Source organism: Mya arenaria, chromosome 9, assembly GCF_026914265.1.
Source record: "Mya arenaria isolate MELC-2E11 chromosome 9, ASM2691426v1".
Classification (NCBI taxonomy): domain Eukaryota; kingdom Metazoa; phylum Mollusca; class Bivalvia; order Myida; family Myidae; genus Mya; species Mya arenaria.
In genome coordinates this window covers 45159929-45179214 of record NC_069130.1, presented here as the reverse complement: position 1 = coordinate 45179214, position 19286 = coordinate 45159929, and the positions used below count along the sequence as shown (strand labels likewise).

Sequence of the window (19286 nt, the reverse complement as noted above, 5' to 3'; positions counted from 1 at the left end):
GCTTGTTTGTCTAAAGACAATATAGTTATACCAACATACCGCACACCATTTTAAAGGTAATTGACTTTTCTTTCCATGTCACTTATTTAAAAATGGATTGTTTATATGTTGGTTGAGAAATTTACATAAAACTGGACTCTTCCGTGAAATCGGGTAAGTTTGAGTTACATACCTTGTTTCTTTGATGTATATCAAAGACACTAAATATCTTCAGATGTGTTGTTTATCTCATTGTATGTAGCCAAAATGGTTTTAAACAACATTTTAGTGACCAACAATGATTCAGATGCCTGTGGTTTATACAGTGTTTGTTTATCAATCATGTGGCTCTTATACTACAGTTACAGTGTTTGTTTAATAATCATGTTGCTCTTATTCTACAGTTTCAGTGTTTATCATCCTTGTACCAATAAAACTTCCATGGCCATGTTAATTGTGCAGATGAACCTTATATTACAATTGTCGTATCTAAACCTAGTGTCAATAAAACTCCCATTACTTTGTTCATTTGTCAACTTTGTGCCAACCTTTTTCTGCCTATAATTCTAACATACAGTGTTCGCTTATGAATATAAGTAAGGGTGAAAGGCCGAAAACTATCGATTATGTCAGAGAACTGCCAGTCCGAGGCACGCAGTGTCGAGGCTGTCTTTTCTCTGACATAATCGACAGTTTAAGGCGTTTCATTTACTTCAAACATGTAAACAACGAGGTCCTTTTAAGGGACATACAACACATTAACATTTTCAGTCCCTTTTCGTAATGGCTGCGCAAACCTCAGTCACATCTTTATTAGGCATTGACTTGTTACACTCTCAAAAACGGAAATTCATAAAAAAAAACAAAAAACATTTTGTTATATATTACTAAACCTTAATAAAAAACGTTAGATAACTTCAAATAAGTGCATAGTTTTACCCTATACAAGAAAAAGTAAGTTTATCAACAAACTTCTTGATTCTACACTATTTTAAGGCTGTACAAAAAGACCAATGGATGATGTCACAAACATGTTTTAAATATTGTTTAAAATTTAGTGATTTAACCGGGGCTGGACCCCCTATCTTTATTTTGTTTTGTGTTATACTAACGTGCTAACTGTCATTCAATGTGTATACATTATGACTTGTTTGGCTCTTAATGATTCCCTTTGACTTACAACAATACCCGATAATAATAACTTTGTATTCAACACTCTCCTTTAAGGCTTCTAAATTTCTCTTCTGTCACCACACGGGGGTGCGGTAGTGTCAAACCATAACGAGAACAATCGGCGCTGGCAGACCTACATACTATGAAACACACAAACGGTGCTAAACGTTTTGATAGAAAACAGTTAATACAATGCTAGCTTAGATCAATATAGTTTTGAATGAATCAAATTTATCTTGGTATTGAAGCTTAAGTGTGTTGCTGTTGATGATAGAAATCCGAATAAGTATTTAGTTTGTGTCATTGTTGAATGATACTGTGAACATGCGATAATCTATTTCTATAGACCACAAATCTGAATGCAGCTGCCTAGTGTTCAAAGATATTGAAACTAAACGACGAAATATATATAGACTAACAGCAAACACCAGTGGCCACTTACATCCCGCTTGCTTTATCAAAGCTATATTGATTCATCTAGCAATGTCTCAACGTAGTCGCCCAAGCTGGCTTCCGATTACATTAAGACTCTTGACGATCGTCGACAACATAGTGTTATTAATAGTGATAAAACATAGAAATATACTCAACGATTCTTTTAATTAGTTCTTTTTAGCTCTGAAACGCTTGATTACGTTGACAGCGCTATGTTAGAATTAGAACATGGCTCCTCGGTACTGGATGTTATGAACCTTCCATCACAGTATTTTCCATGGCGATTGCTTGTGATATTCATATCTGAAGAGAATTTGGGTGTGTGTTTTACTCAAACATTCGTATACAACTAACATATTCAATGCATGAAATATCAGAAATACAGTTTTTTTGTAATTCGCAAGCCGTTGACAACAATTATCAAGTCGAGCATCAGTAAAAGATTTTTTTTTATTTTTCTATATCATAGATGTCTCAGCCAAAGCTTTGATTATAGAATTACGGGTCATACAATTATGTGCTCATTATTAAGAATGGAATATGTTTTACAGCGAAATAACGGTAGCCACTAACAAACCAAAGACATCAAAAAGGAGCTAAATCTTGTTTTTTCCGATCACCAATATTGGCCACTGCAAAGAGAGTTTTATAAGCACTGTTATGGAAATTGTCGCTGTAAGTGTTATGAGACGTTGATAGAATCTCGTGGAATTAATACCCAGTGGAATTAATAATAGTGTTTTAACTATTTACAAAAAAATACAAATAAAAACGTTTTTGTTGTAATTCTAAATTCATAACACACAAAACATACTGATATTTCAACGTTCTGCAGTGTTTTATTTGGATATTAAATGCATGGAAATAACTGAAATTAATTAAGGTATTCTTAAAACATTGACAGTGGCGCTAAAAAGTGATGGCGGCCAGATCATTGTGTGGCCATGGAGGCTCGGCCAGGGAGCAGAAATGCCAGCTGTTGAAACTAACAATACTGGCAATCATCCCGGGCCTCATTCTCATCGTCAGGGACGCAGTCAATGTCGCCGCTAATGTAAAGGTAACTGCGATATCATTTTTTGTAGTTGTGTTGATTATTCATTCTCAGTATTGAGCCAATTCAACCGTGAAAAAAATCCAAATACATGTTCATGCATTTGTCTGAAGTCGATTATTTATTTAATAAAAATTCTTAATATTTTGAATATGACAGTTTGTAAACAATATACATTTTTTTTAATACATTTGATACATTGGCATCTTTTTTTATTTACTTTTATATTTTCATGTTGAGCATTCAGTTGAGAGAATAAACATGTTGTCCCGACTCAATATTTAAATATTTTGAAGTTAAATAATTACTTAATAGTATTTTGCGTGTGAACAGTCGTTGGAAAAGAATACTTTTAAATACCATCATGTACCTGTAGTATACGAGTTACTGTTACACTGTACGCTATATATACATGTATGGCGGCATAAGCACTCAAACCTACGACCAATTAACTAAATATACATACTAGTATAATTATCATATTGGGCACCACCAAAACAAAACTGGACGTTTATTTTTCATCACTCTGGCTTTTGGAGGTACGAGCGACAAACATTTGTGACGAACAGACAGAAAGACAGAAAGACAAACAGACAGACAAACAGGTAGGCTGGCATGCATTCAGGCAGGCAACCACGCCAAGACAATATTTATCCCATAAGCTAGGCAAAAAAAACTTAAACACAAGATTAATACATATCTAACGAACTCCCTCATATCCATGTCGTAAACTGTCCCTTTTTGGTCACTTTTTATTTCCGTAGGACGAAGAAATTATACACTGTTATACAGAGGACACTATAGGAACCTGACCAGCAATGTTTTAATAATACTGTCCGAAATATGAAAAAAAACATGTGTTTTTTGTTGTTGTTTTTTCATCAATTTGTTATTATCATTAAATGCATTATAGAATGACATATATTAAAGCACTTTTTATTCAACTGTATAATACGCTCACGTTGTATTTTTGTATTACTTTGTACAAACTGTAGGAATCTTTGTTTTATGAAAAAATAAACAATTTCAAGAAGTGTTTTAAAAACAGATAACGAAATACAATTCAGTACCATTTCAAAACAAAACCAACAAAAAATATTTTGTGTTGAATGTTTTTCTATATAAATACATTCTGTCATTGATACGCTCATAATTAACATGACCTATTTATACACAATTGTATCAAATGCTATGTATTAATAGTTTGTTTACATAGCAACGGTACCAACAGTTTGTACACAAAGCAACGGCACCAACAGCTTGTACACATAGCAACGGCACCAACAGTTTGTATACATGGCAACGGCGCCAGCGATGTGTATACATAACAACGGCACCAACAGTTTGTACACAAAGCAAAGGCACCAACAGTTTGTACACATAGCAACGGCACTTACAGTTTTTATACATAGCAACGGCACCATCAGTTTGTATACATAGCAACGGAACCAACAGTTTTTACTTTTACACGTAGCAACGACACCGACAGTTTGTACACATAGTAACGGCACCAACAGTTTGTATACATAGCAACGGCACCAACAGTTTTTACTTTTACACATAGCAACGGCACCAACAGTTTGTATACATAGGAACGGCACCAACAGTTTGTATACATAGCAACGGCACCAACAGTTTTTACTTTTACACATAGCAACGGCACCAACAGTTTGTACACATAGCAAAGGCAACAACAGTTTCCACACATAGCAACGGCACCAACAGTTTGTAAAAATAGCAACGGCACCAACGGTTTTTACACATAGAAACGGCACCAACAGTTTGTACACATAGCAAAGGCACCAATAGTTTGTATACATAGCAACGACACCAACAATTCGTATACATAGCAACGGCATCAACGGTGTTTACTTTTACACATAGCAACGGCACCAACAGTTTGTAAAAATAGCAACGGCACCAACGGTTTTTACATATAGCGACGGCACCAACAGTTTATATACATAGCAACGGCACCAACATTTTGTATACATAGCAACGGCACCAACGGTTTTTACTTTTACACATAGCAACGGCACCAACAGTTTGTAAAAATAGCAACGGCACCAACGGTTTTTACACATACAAACGGCGCAAATAGTTAGGTAAACGTAGGAACGTTACTACCGGATTGTATACATAACATCGGCACCAAAAGTTCTACACATAACAACGGCATCAACATTTCGTACATATAACAACAACACCGATTGTTTGTACACACAGCAACGGCACATGCGTGCCTGAAATGTGGATCGAACGTGTATGATACAATATTGCTGTTACCATGTGTACATATGTAGTAAGTCCCATTGTGTATCGATGGTTTACATGCGGTTCGTGTGCATATCGTATGATAACTAAGGTCAATACTTGATATTGATACACTGGAACGTAACGCTTCAATAACACGCCTTACATTATATCAATACTTTCAGACGCTGCAAGACAACCGGAAAGTGCAATCCAGTATCCTGTTTAGTGTGGAAATCAGCGCGGTGATCCACGCCATGCAGATTGAGCGGGGAACCACTGCCCTCTACGTGTCTTCTAAGGGGGACCCTTTCGTGAGACCAAGGCTACTCCAACTCTATATTGATACAGACAACGCCATCAACGTTTTGTCCAGGTGGATACCTATTAAAAGGAACAGTTTTGACACTAAAGAAAACTTTCTTCAACATATTATAGAGTTCCGGGAAAATCTCAATCCGAAGAACGCAACATTGAGAGAAGTTATAGGATTCTATACGGACGATAATGCCGCGTTTATAAGAATGATTGGTAAAAGTTTAAATCTCGGAAAGCCATTCCAGTTTTGGACTGACATTGTATCATATCAGATGCTGATATTTAGCAAGGAACAAGCGGGCATTGAACGAGCACTGGGGAGTACCTACTTTGCAAGAGGTTTGTATCAGAACGAGTTCACATATGAACGGCACAATGTGTCAGGTATGCGGCACATTGTGTCAGGTATGCGGCACATTGTGTCAGGTATGGGACACATTGTGTCAGGTATGGGGCACATTGTGTCAGGTATGCGGCACATTGTGTCAGGTATGGGGCACATTGTGTCAGGTATGCGGCACATTGTAACTTAGTAAATAATTTACAATACTTTAAGTCGTCACTAGTTATTATCTTTAACCATTACTTTACAAATCTGATATTTCTATTGTATGCTAAATCAAATCTACCGAGTACACAATACGCGAAATCATCACCAGAACAACGAGCCCAATGTCACATCTAAAGGGTGTGGAGCGGGTTAACAAGCATCACTGTCCATGTCATATCTAAAAGGTGTGGAACTCTTTAACCAGCATCACTGTCACATCTAAGGGGTGTGGAACGCCCCGTATTTCGTCAGTTTCCGATTTGATCACTCATGAGCGATTTAAGTAGAAGTCCATAGAAGGTGCGCCTTCTTTCCTTACGTTCATCGACTCCGGATACGGATGCCGATGGGCAAAACGTGCATAAGAAATAACGCCCACATTTCTATGTGGTTTATTTTTTCTAGGTGATATATTCCAATTTATCACTGTGATACATCAATAAAATGCTACAATGTTGTGTAAACGGTAAAAAAAAGGTGTAATCATTAAATCATGCCCAATGTTTATGTTAAGTATACTCTTTTACTTTTTCAGCCTTAAAACTTTATATTCACAATGCAATTGATAAACAATTTTCTTTCCAAGTAATAACTTTGAAATAATGTGTGCAGATCGCTGAATAAAATCCATTACATCGTCATGTAAAAGCTAATAAAACAACAACACTGTTCTGGAAATAACATGTTTCTTTCCAAGGCAATTATGCAGTTTCAATTAAAAAATAGATGAAAACTGAAGTATGGTATACTCTTTGTATCAATCCCTTGCTGACGTTCACCGCGCTGTCTTGTACATGTTATATTATCGTTACGCATTCAGCTGTGGCGTGCATCGTGAGGCACATACGATAAGAATAGACATTAATGTTTAGTCACCATATCGATGGACACTGAAAGGTTGAGGCCCTATCAGTACTAACTCCATGCCTTTACGTTCACATTCAAGACGTATAATATATTTGTATTTTTTTAAAGGTTCTCTTGCGCTCACTGCACAAAACCTAAGGTGCGTTTTTAAACATTTCAAAGCCAAACGTTAATAAATGAAAGGCAGTACAATGTAGATTACATGTAATAAGACTATGGAAGGCGGAATCAGCGAAGCAAGCGATTAATACTTAGTAATCAGGATTTAATATCGTAATATTATATAGTTTTCTAACTTGCTTAGGATATAACGTGTTTTCAGGCAGGTAGCCAATGATGGCATTCATTGGCTAAAACTGAAGATATTTTTCTAAAATATTCTCCCATTGGTTAAATAACATGACGTCAATCTCCGACCGCATCAGGTGACCCCACAGTAGGGCCCTTCCATTACAACATATAATGAACTGTCCAAGTATGTGTTAGTAATGTAAATTTAGAGTGTCTGTATATCTAAATGATTTTATATCCTTTTTGACATTTTTTAACCCCCAGGATGTTTAAAAATGCAATTCTCGCAATATCAAGAATGCAACAAAACCGAAAGTTTAATCTAAATTAAGCGCACACAACGTAACTACGAAAATTTCAAAAAAAACGCGTCCTTTCTTTAAAGGGGGGGGGGAGCATATTTACATTCGCCAACAGGTGATACCCATTCGGCTAGCTGTGTAACTAAGAGAATTATTTTGTTATTGTTGAGTTTATTAATATGATATACCCGCGTCCTTTAATGGCTGCATAATGGCCTGACCCCATCACATCCCTAAATGACAATATATAAACAGTTACTATTTAAGAAATATTACACACCACTGAGGGTCATATGACATAATAAGGACCGGCAAGTCAGCCCCCGAAGGTGAATATAGACCGAGGCGTTAGCCAAGGTCCATTCACCTTCGGAGGTTGACTGGCCCGTCCTTATAATGCCATATGGCCCGAAGTGGTGTGTTATATTTCTTATATTATACCGAACACTTTTTTACCATTAAATAATTTTAAAGCGCCTTTGATGTGTTAAAAATGTAATAATGTTTACTTGCGAAAAAAATGTCGTTGTGAAAATTGCAAGCACCACTCACCTGTTTTATGACGTCAGCGGTCCATATTATATGACGTCAGCGGTCCATATTATATTTTTGGCGAGGTCCGGACCGGCCAAAAACATAATATGGGCCGCTGACGTCATAAAACAGGTGAGTGGTGCTTGCAATTTTCACAACGACATTTTTTCGCATTTTTTTTCGGATTTTTTATGAAAATACATTGGCATACGGACCGATCAACTTTATATACACAAAGAAGGGACACATTTATGTAAGGTATATTATTTCTATATAGATTTACATAACAACTTTTGTACCCATTAATAGAACTCTTATATAGAGCATTAATAAGGGATCATATCCACCATTCTAATTGTCGATTTCCCAAAACTCTCTCAGAACTAACGCGCGTCTAATGCTGTTATAATCTGTGAATTTTTTGTTCTCATTTTGTAAAACAAAATACTTCAATTATGTTCATAAGTGCTGTTTGTCTGATGTTGTGGAGCTAATCAGCGCCGCCTCATCTGGATGCTAATTGATCAGTCGACTGAAATACTTTCCTCAATTATCATGCAATGTTATATGCAAAGCAAAATATTGAAGATCTTAAACACAAAAATCAATGCAAATTATAAAAAGATGTTTCGTGGTTCGCATAAAAATAAACTTGAGTGACATGTTTTCGATTTGATTGAACTCTCTCAGATTTATTTACGGCCATCTTGAAACATTGGTCCTTTGTACTAATGAGTCATTCCGGGAACTACACATGCATACACTGTACAATGAAGAAAATGTTATTCCGGCAACCACACATACTGCCACTGTACAATGAAGAGAATGTTATTCCGGCCACCACACCTACAGACACTGTACACTGCAGAGAATGTTATTTCGGGCAACCACACATACATACACTGTACACTGAAGAGAATGTTGTCCGGGCATCCACACATGCATAAACTGTACACTTCAGAGAATGTTATTCCGGCAACCACACATGCATCCACTGTACACTGAAGAGAATGTTGTCCGGGCAACTACACATGCATACACTGTATACTTCAGAGAATGTTATTCCGGCAACCACACAGGCATCCACTGTACACTGCAGAGATCGTTATTCCGGCAACCACACATTCAGACACTGTACACTTCAGAGAATGTAATTCCAGCAACCACACATACAGACACTGTACACTTCAGAGAATATAATTTCAGCAACCACACATACAGACACTGTACACTTCAGAGAATGTTATTCCGGCAACCACACATGCATCCACTGTACACTGCAGAAAATGTTATTCCGGGAAAGTACACATGCATACACTGTACACTGCTGATAATGCTATTTCGGCAACTACACATGCATACACTGTACACTTCAGAGAATGTTATTGCGGCAACCACACATACACACACTATACACTGCAGAGAATGTTATTCCATAACCACACATACAAACACTGAACACTGCAGAAAATATTGTCCGGGCAACAACACTTACACACACGGTACACTTCAGATAATGTTATTCCGGCAACCGCACATACATACACTGTACACTGTAGAGATCGTTATTCCAGCAACCACACATGCACGCACTGTACACTTCAGAGAATGTTATTCGGCAACCACAAATACATACCCTGTACACTGCAGAGATAGTTATTCCGGCAACCACACATGCAAGCACTGTACACTTCAGAGAATGTTATTCCGGCAACCACAAATACATACTATGTACACTACAGAGATCGTTATTCCGGCAACCAAACATGCACGCATTGTACACTTCAGAGAATGTTTATCCGGCAACCACCCATACATATACTGTACACTTCAGAGATCGTTTTTCCGGCAACCACACATGAATACTCTATACACTGCAGATAATGTTATTCCGGCAACCACACATGCATACACTGAACACTGCAGAGAATGTTGTCCGGGCAATCACACTTACATACCACACAATCATACACTGTACACTGCAGAGAAGATTGTCCGGGTAACAGCACATACATACACTGTATTCTGCAGAGAATTTTATTCCAGGCAACCACACATACATACACTGTACACTGCAGAGAATGTTATTCCAGGCAACCACACATACATACACTGTACACTGCAGAGAATGTTATTCCAGGCAACCACACATACATACACTGTACACTTCTGAGAATGTTGTCCGGGCAACCACAATTACATACACTGTACACTGCAGAGAAGAATGTCCGGGTAACTACACATGCATACACCGTACACTGAAGAGAATGTTATTCCAGGCAACCACACATACACACACTGTACACTTCTGAGAATGTTGTCCGGGCAACCACACATACATACACTGTACACTGTAGAGAATATTATTCCGTGCAACCATACATGCGTACACTCTACACTGCTGAGAATGTTATTCCGGGCAACTACACATGCATACACTGTACACTGCTGAGAATGTTATTCCTGCAACCACACATTCATACATACATTGTTCACTGCAGGAAATGTTGTCCGGGCAACCACACATATATACAATTTAAACTGCATCGAATGTTGTCCGGGCAACCACAATTACATACACTGTACACTGCAGAGAATATTGTCTGGGCAAACACACAAACATACACTGTACTCTGCAGAGAATGTTGTCTGGGCAACCACACAAACATATACTGTACACTGCAGAGAATGTTGTCCGGGCAACCACACATACATACACTGTACACTGTAGAGAATATTATTCCGGGCAACCATACATGCATACACTCTACACTGCTGAGAATGTTATTCCGGGCAACTACACATGCATACACTGTACACTGCTGAGAATGTTATTCCTGCAACCACACATTCATACATACATTGTTCACTGCAGGAAATGTTGTCCGGGCAAACACACATATATACAATTTAAACTGCATCGAATGTTGTCCGGGCAACCACAATTACATACACTGTACACTGCAGAGAATTTTGTCTGGGCAAACACACAAACATACACTGTACTCTGCAGAGAATGTTGTCTGGGCAACCACACAAACATATACTGTACACTGCAGAGAATGTTGTCCGGGCAACCACACATACATACACTGTACACTGTAGAGAATATTATTCCGGGCAACCATACATGCATACACTCTACACTGCTGAGAATGTTATTCCGGGCAACTACACATGCATACACTGTACACTGCTGAGAATGTTATTCCTGCAACCACACATTCATACATACATTGTTCACTGCAGGAAATGTTGTCCGGGCAACCACACATATATACAATTTAAACTGCATCGAATGTTGTCCGGGCAACCACAATTACATACACTGTACACTGCAGAGAATGTTGTCTGGGCAAACACACAAACATACACTGTACTCTGCAGAGAATGTTGTCTGGGCAACCACACAAACATATACTGTACACTGCAGAGAATGTTGTCCGGGCAACCGCACATACAGACACTGTACACAGTAAAGATTGTTATCCGGGCAACCACACATACATACACTGTATACTTCAAAGAATGCTATCAGGGTAATACATACATACACTGTACACTACAAAAATGTTGTCCGGGCAACGTTTCTTTACATGTCAGTGACAAACATATCGTCGACATGTACAATACTAGCGACATTGATATGGCGTTATTTCCAAGGTTAATTACTTCCAAATAGCATTTTTTGGTTAACGCTTTCAAAAATGGACAATCTTAAAAACATTGCCATAGATCATAACTTTGAAAAAAATTACTAACGCTTTTTAAAGGAAAGATGATAAATTACAATTGAGTATCATAATTCAGTCGCGTTAAATGGCTCGTGTTTAGGTTTGTTGCCATGATACTGTGTTAATGATGAGTTTCGCATTTGAGACGAGGACATCTACCACCAGACAACTCTCTCAACTCACACCTGTTTGTTTGTTTGTTTGTTTGTTTAGGTTTTCTACCAGACGAAGACTTACTTTGGTACAGCGAGAAGAATGTACTTGGGCACAACTTTCTGCAGCAAAGTCTCCAATACTCGGACTTCACAGACAGACTCGTGAATCAGATGTTTAAAGGTATGGATATACACTGATCGCAAAAACACGTATTCGAATACTTTCAAAAAGGATTCAGTTATCTGTTATCTGTCATCTGTTATCGGTCATCTGCCATCTGTTATCTGTCATCTGTTATCAGTTATCTGATATCTGTCATCTGTTATCTGTCATCTGTTATATGCATGTTATGTTTCAAACAAATCTGTCTTTCTTGGTATTTATTCAGTTGCTCAATATAGTTTTTTACGTTCTATTACCAATTCAACTCAACTCAATATTCTTTTATTATATCCCAGTTTACATTTAAGTAAAAGCATGTGAAAACGCAATATATATATATGTTAACACAGGTATAATGAGGTGGGTTAATGGCGGCTTCACAACAGGTTTTGAGTTTATCATTATACAAAACAAATATAATTAGTAAGTGGAATGTGGTTTGTTTAAATAGTATTATTTTTATGACAAAACAAATTCATTTATTTGAATAAGATACAATATAATCGATACAGTAATGAGATAACAAATGAACAACTATTAAATACATGATCAGATTCGTTCAAAGTGTTAATTAAGATTTTAACAAAAAATGCTGTTTTCCTTAAGGTATCCGGGTTCTTACAATTTAAAACTTCACTAAAATATAAGACATTAGGTCTTGTGTAAAAAACGACTATGTATGTATTTTTCTGGTAGAATTAAAAAGTGGACATGTAAGTAAATAGTGCAAGTCGTCACCGATATCGTTTATATTACAAAACGTACACTTTCTGTTGACATGTGGTACAACATTCTTTCTCCATCTAACGACTTCGATAGGGAATTTATGATTGCTAGTGCGGAAATGCAAGAATGTAAAACGTAGAGATTTGGGTAAGATATTAAGGTACTCAAATTTAATATCGGACTTAAACAGAGAATACATTTTACCCTTAGACAAAAAATAAATTGTTCAAAACAAGTTTGCTGAAATTGGTCTACAAGGTTAGATTCCACAAGTTTACTGACATGTTTTACAGGTACTCTTGTTTGATTAAGCCAAACGTATGAATAACCCGTTGAATCAAATATTGACTTGATGTAACTGGCCCAGACTGAATTATAACTATGTAAAATGTCTTTATATATCAAGAAACTTATTTTCGAGTCATTGGATGAAACGAGTTTACTCCAGTAATTTATCATTCTGGTTTTAACTATGATGTTAAGGGGTATCTACCAAGTTCCGAGTAGAGCATGTAACGTGGAGTACTCTTTCTAGTATATGTAATCCGCCGCAAAAATTACAGTAAAGTTGCTCCAGCAGATCGAGGTTTTCAAAACCCCAGACTTCACATCCGTACATTAGAATCGGGACAATGACAGAATCAAAAAGTTTCAGTTGTATGTCCAAAGGCAAGTCTAAGTTATTATACTCAGAAATAGAGCATACATTGCTTTGTTAGCCTGGCTTATTAAATATTTACGGCAGTATAAAAAGCTACCGGTGGACGAGAAATATACACCTAGGTATTTGGATTCCTTAACTATCTCTAGCACTTGGTTAGCAATGCTAAAGTTAAATTTCTTTAGATTTCTGGCACCAAAGACAATTATTTTAGTCTTTGAGAGGTTAATATTTAATTTCCATTGCAAACAGTAGTCTTGGAAACAGTTAAGTCTGTTTTTGAAAATCCCGTTATTGTCTGCAAAGAGTACAGTGTCGTCAGCATACAAGAGAATAAGTAACTGAAGGTACATAATTGTCTTTTTTGCATCTACTTCTATAGAAAAACTAAAACATGTTCTTTTAATTTGTCTAAATCGTTAAGGTAAATAGAAAATAAAATCGGAGAAAGGTTTTCTCCCTGACGAACTCCACAAAAGCTTGGGAACATAGGAGACAGATGCCCATTGATGGAAACGCATGATTTTATATCATTATACATGTTTTTTATGACTGTGAGAATTTTACCCTGTAAGCTAGTTTGTATTAGCTTATGCCACAAACCAGCTCGCCTGACAGAGTCAAATGCGGCCGAAAAATCAATAAATGAGCAAAACAGTTTCTTTTCCCGTAAGTTCGTTTGAAAAAAGTTCATGTATAATTATACATACATGTATATGTGATAGGTGTTTCAATGCGATATAGCTAGATACAAGGTACGTTCTGCAGAATGAAACTTAGATTGCCATGGATAAAACCTTACATTTGTGATACTAAGCGGACAAACGCTCGGTGCAAGTATTTATCATTTTACTTAATTAAATTAAATATTATATTTTTTTTAAAACTATTCTCTTAAATATTTTACCAAATAGCATTTTTGGGGAAAGTACTTTCCTTGGACAAATGCAATTATTGCAAAAGGGCAGTAATTCGAACTTCTAAACTTTGCATAATGTACATGTCTGTAATCGATTCAATTCTTGTCATCGAAGGCGTGGTATTAAAACTGCGATTGTATGTAATTCGGGTATTAATAAAAGACCGCGGTTGCGCAGCTGACAATACAGCCTCTATATCATTACATGACAATGCTACAGGTGCCCGCGCTAAATATTAAACTGGTTTCCTTACTATGTTTGCTGGAGTATAGTTTTACAAATATTCACATCCTAAAAAAGCAGTCATATTTTTTTTAATTAGTGCTATGCATAATGCATTGCAGGAGTCCAGTAAAAATGTTTCTGAAACTTTTTGACAATCATTTATAAAACAAGATGGTTAATAGCTGCACAACATGCATTTCCGTCTGTATTCCTAAACAAAGAAAATATTTTTAAAAAGCGAAATATTGTATTGTACTAATGAGTTGTTCTTTTTATCAAAGCTAAACTGTAATAGAGGAACTCTAATAGCAGGTATTATTTACATGTTTATATCAGGATCATTACTGGAAGAAGACATGTCCATCATGCGCAGGACCATTTTGAACAACACCGTTCAAATTCCATCGGTGGTTTTTGGAACGATTTGGTTTGATAACATGACCGAATATATAAACATCCTCAAGACAATCCAGGATAGGCTTGCCAACACAATCGTTCAGGTACTACGATTATCCTGCCCAGTTGATGAAACCTTAAAAGGTGCTTTTATAAAATCGGTTGTCTCCAAATTGCGATCTACAATTTGGAGAGAAACTATGGAATTCACAATCGTGTGTATACAACAAATTATATATGATTATAAACAAATCTACGTATATAGTGGTGTTATCCACTCATGAAAGAGCATTGTGTCAGTCCCTTCTATAAACACTGTTTGTTGGACAATAGAACACCGCTAAAGCCTGTGGTAAGGGAGGTGATAATGTTGCGCCTATCACTTCTGTAAATGTTCCGTTTCAAACCGTGATTGCTATTTTCATACTTTGATTTCCGAGTGATCTCTTCTATAAAATATTTGTCTTCTGTGTCACGCGTAATTCTTTTTACAAGGCGAAGGCTGATAGAGTACTTTATAACATTATCACGGCATGTCTTCTTTTGTTTCAGTCTGCGAGTGACGAGAACAGTTCCCTTGAAGAGTCCCTTGTGTTGAGCGCCATCGAGTTCACGGTGGCTGTAATCATGGTCCCTATAATCATTATGCTTGTCAGAAAAATCATCAGCCGAATACACGGGTTCGTTGCACACTTTAAAACAAATGATGGGTTTCAGATAAATGTTTGTTGTTGTTGTATTTTCTAAAGAAAACGCATTTTAGTGAGAAAGCATGAACACGACGTGAACATGTCATTCCCTAAAACCTTCTCTCTCATTATTTTTGTTAAGTCGTTGACTGGACAATTTTCCATTGAAAAAAAGAAAACAATCGTATAACGTTAGTAAGTGTTCCAAATGAGCTCTGGAGTGCCGCATACAGTATTGTAGTTAAAACTATAAACCGAGCTTGCCTTCATTTAAAACAAAACAGACATTCATATACATTTTACATTTGCTTAACGAGTAAATTTGACCGAAGAATTTTCAAAGAGCTGCTCACTGAAATAGTACGTTTGTGACAAGATTAAAGCAAATGTAATAGTGAACGTTGTACTACAAACATAAACTCATGAACGATTAATTCCAAATCTGCCGACAAGGACTTATGAAAAAATTGTTCTTCAAAGATTTAAACACAAAAACAACAACAACAACAACAACAACAGCAACATTAACAACAACTACAACAACACATACACCAACAACAAACAACACACACTATAAAGCGTTATTCAAAATGGTTCGTTCCTAAACAGCCTATATTGACAAACGTTTGAGAATTTAGGCAGTTTTATAAATAGTTAAATGATTCATTTTATTGCTGCATTTCCCTGTACTAAACTTAAAAAAATGACGATATATTTAACGTCATGTTTGAACCAAACATGCACTTAAGTGAAACAAATAAAAACTAAAAGCTAGCAATATGCGGCATAAAATAACACGTTCACCGAACACAACTCGGTCCTGTATTATCTGACGCTAACAGTTAGTTTAAATGTATTAAGACGATAACATTTTGGTTTGCATATCTTAGAAGATGAAGCTCAAAAATCTGAAAGAGTAAGCACAAATTTCAAAGTTGACCCCCTTCCCCATTTTAAGAACTTATTGAAGATACTGGACATGCCAAAAGAAACAATCGTCTGATTCCATATTTACCCAAGTTTATTTTTATACGACATCGTAGTTGTTTGAATGATAAAACGAAGGAATAGGCTTTGTAGTACGAGATCACTTGGAAACTGTATCAGAATATGTAAAACAGTCAATGAAATACAAGAGAATCTGGGCATTTACTGAATGGGAAAATGCATGAATGTGTTTTCAGGTTTTCCCAAGAACTCAAGGAAAAGACATTTGCGTTAAACGAGGAGCGAAAGCGAACTGAGGAACTACTTTACCAACTCCTTCCTCGCACAATTGCAAAGCGGTTAATGGAAGATGGTTCTACTATACCGGAAGCCTATCATTCGGCAACCATTATGTTTTCTGATGTGGTCGGGTTTACATCAATATCAAGGTAACACACATTTTCCATCTTTAATGCTACATGTAATCTTTATTATGGTTCGCATCTGACTGGGGAGAGTTGTTATCATGATTTATCTGGCGGAGTCATTTTGACAGTTTATTTCGACTTGTTCAATGTAAATCGTCAACAACACATATAATGATGAATGTCAACGTGTATATATAATAACACACAATGTATTACAAACCAGTATATACACAAAACAAACACAAAAAGATCGTTATGTTCAACGAATTGGTAAACTATTGTAACTATTAAAATCTATCTTAATCAGAAGATGTACACATTATTAAGTTATATTATGACCGAACACGTTTGATCCCAAATATCTGAAAATCTGTATCCGTTCGCAATTATATATCTTTTTGTGAGAAATTATGCGGGACTTTTCTACAACCGACAGTTTAACTTTCTTACATCGCATGAGTGTGAAAGTGATCTCAATTATTTGTTAGTCCTTTTTTAAAAATATTTTTTTTTTTGCATTTAATTCATAATATTGAATAATAGGTTTGATTGGTAATGCATTGAGCATCCTTGCTTGAACACTTGTCCATACTGTAACCAGACCTTTCTGTGTGTGCAATACGAGGGTTTACACTTGTCCATACTGTAACCAGACCTTTCTGTGTGTGCAATACGAGGGTTTACACTTGTCCATACTGTAACCAGACCTTTCTGTGTGTGCAGTACGAGGGTTTACACTTGTCCATACTGTAACCAGACCTTTCTGTGTGTGCAGTACGAGGGTTTACACTTGTCCATACTGTAACCAGACCTTTCTGTGTGTGCAATACGAGGGTTTACACTTGTCCGTACAGTAACCAGACCTTTCTGTGTGTGCAATACGAGGATTTACACTTGTCCGTACTGTAACCAGACCTTTCTGTATGTGCAATACGAGGGTTTACACTTGTCCATACTGTAACCAGACCTTTCTGTGTGTGCAATACGAGGGTTTACACTTGTCCATACTGTAACCAGACCTTTCTGTGTGTGCAATACGAGGGTTTACACTTGTCAATACTGTAACCAGACCTTTCTGTGTGTGCAATACGAGGGTTAACACTTGTCCATACTGTAACCAGACCTTTCTGTGTGTGCAATACGAGGGTTAACACTTGTCCATACTGTAACCAGATCTTTCTGTGTGTGCAATACGAGGGTTTACACTTGTGTTTACACTTGTCCATACTGTAACCAGACCTTTCTGTGTGTGCAATACGAGGGTTTACACTTGTCCATACTGTAACCAGACCTTTCTGTGTGTGCAATACGAGGGTTTACACTTGTCCGTTCTGTAACCAGACCTTTCTGTGTGTGCAATACGAGGGTTTACACTTGTCCGTACTGTAACCAGACCTTTCTGTGTGTGCACACTGTAACCAGACCTTTCTGTGTGTGCAGTACGAGGGTTTACATTTGTCCATACTGTAACCAGACCTTTCTGTGTGTGCAGTACGAGGGTTTACACTTGTCCATACTGTAACCAGACCTTTCTGTGTGTGCAGTACGAGGGTTTACACTTGTCCATACTGTAACCAGACCTTTCTGTGTGTGCAATACGAGGGTTTACACTTGTCCATACTGTAACCAGACCTTTCTGTGTGTGCAATGCGAGGGTTTACACTTGTCCATACTGGAACCAGACCTTTCTGTGTGTGCAATGCGAGGGTTTACACTTGTCCGTACTGTAACCAGACCTTTCTGTGTGTGCAGTACGAGGGTTTACACTTGTCCGTACTGTAACCAGACCTTTCTGTGTGTGCAATACGAGGGTTTACACTTGTCCATACTGTAACCAGACCTTTCTGTGTGTGCAATACGAGGGTTTACACTTGTCCATACTGTAACCAGACCTTTCTGTGTGTGCAATACGAGGATTTACACTTGTCCATACTGTAACCAGACCTTTCTGTGTGTGCAAAACGAGGGTTTACACTTGTCCATACTGTAACCAGACCTTTCTGTGTGTGCAATACGAGGGTTTACACTTGTCCATACTGTAACCAGACCTTTCTGTGTGTGCAATACGAGGGTTTACACTTGTCCATACTGTAACCAGACCTTTCTGTGTGTGCAATACGAGGGTTTACACTTGTCCGTACTGTAACCAGACCTTTCTGTGTGTGCAATACGAGGGTTTACACTTGTCCGTACTTTAACCAGACCTTTCTGTGTGTGCAAAACGAGGGTTTACACTTGTCCATACTGTAACCAGACCTTTCTGTGTGTGCAAAACGAGGGTTTACACTTGTCCATACTGTAACCAGACCTTTCTGTGTGTGCAATACGAGGGTTTACACTTGTCCATACTGTAACCAGACCTTTCTGTGTGTGCAATACGAGGGTTTACACTTGTCCATACTGTAACCAGACCTTTCTGTGTGAGCAATACGAGGGTTTACACTTGTCCATACTGTAACCAGACCTTTCTGTGTATGCAATACGAGGGTTTACACTTGTCCATACT

General features: G+C 37.2%; 1 protein-coding gene across 1 annotated transcript in view; it reads left to right on the top strand.

Moving 5' to 3' along the window:
- Positions 1 to 5127: 5127 nt before the first annotated feature.
- LOC128246080 (uncharacterized) overlaps positions 5128 to 19286 on the top strand; it is a 33083-nt gene continuing 18924 nt past the window's right edge. Inside the window, exons 1-5 of the mRNA XM_052964287.1 lie at positions 5128 to 5551; positions 11704 to 11826; positions 14677 to 14840; positions 15289 to 15416; positions 16610 to 16801. Coding sequence (XP_052820247.1) covers positions 5152 to 5551; positions 11704 to 11826; positions 14677 to 14840; positions 15289 to 15416; positions 16610 to 16801 — 1007 coding nt within the window. The 5' untranslated portion in view covers positions 5128 to 5151. The remainder of the gene's footprint in view (positions 5552 to 11703; positions 11827 to 14676; positions 14841 to 15288; positions 15417 to 16609; positions 16802 to 19286) is intronic.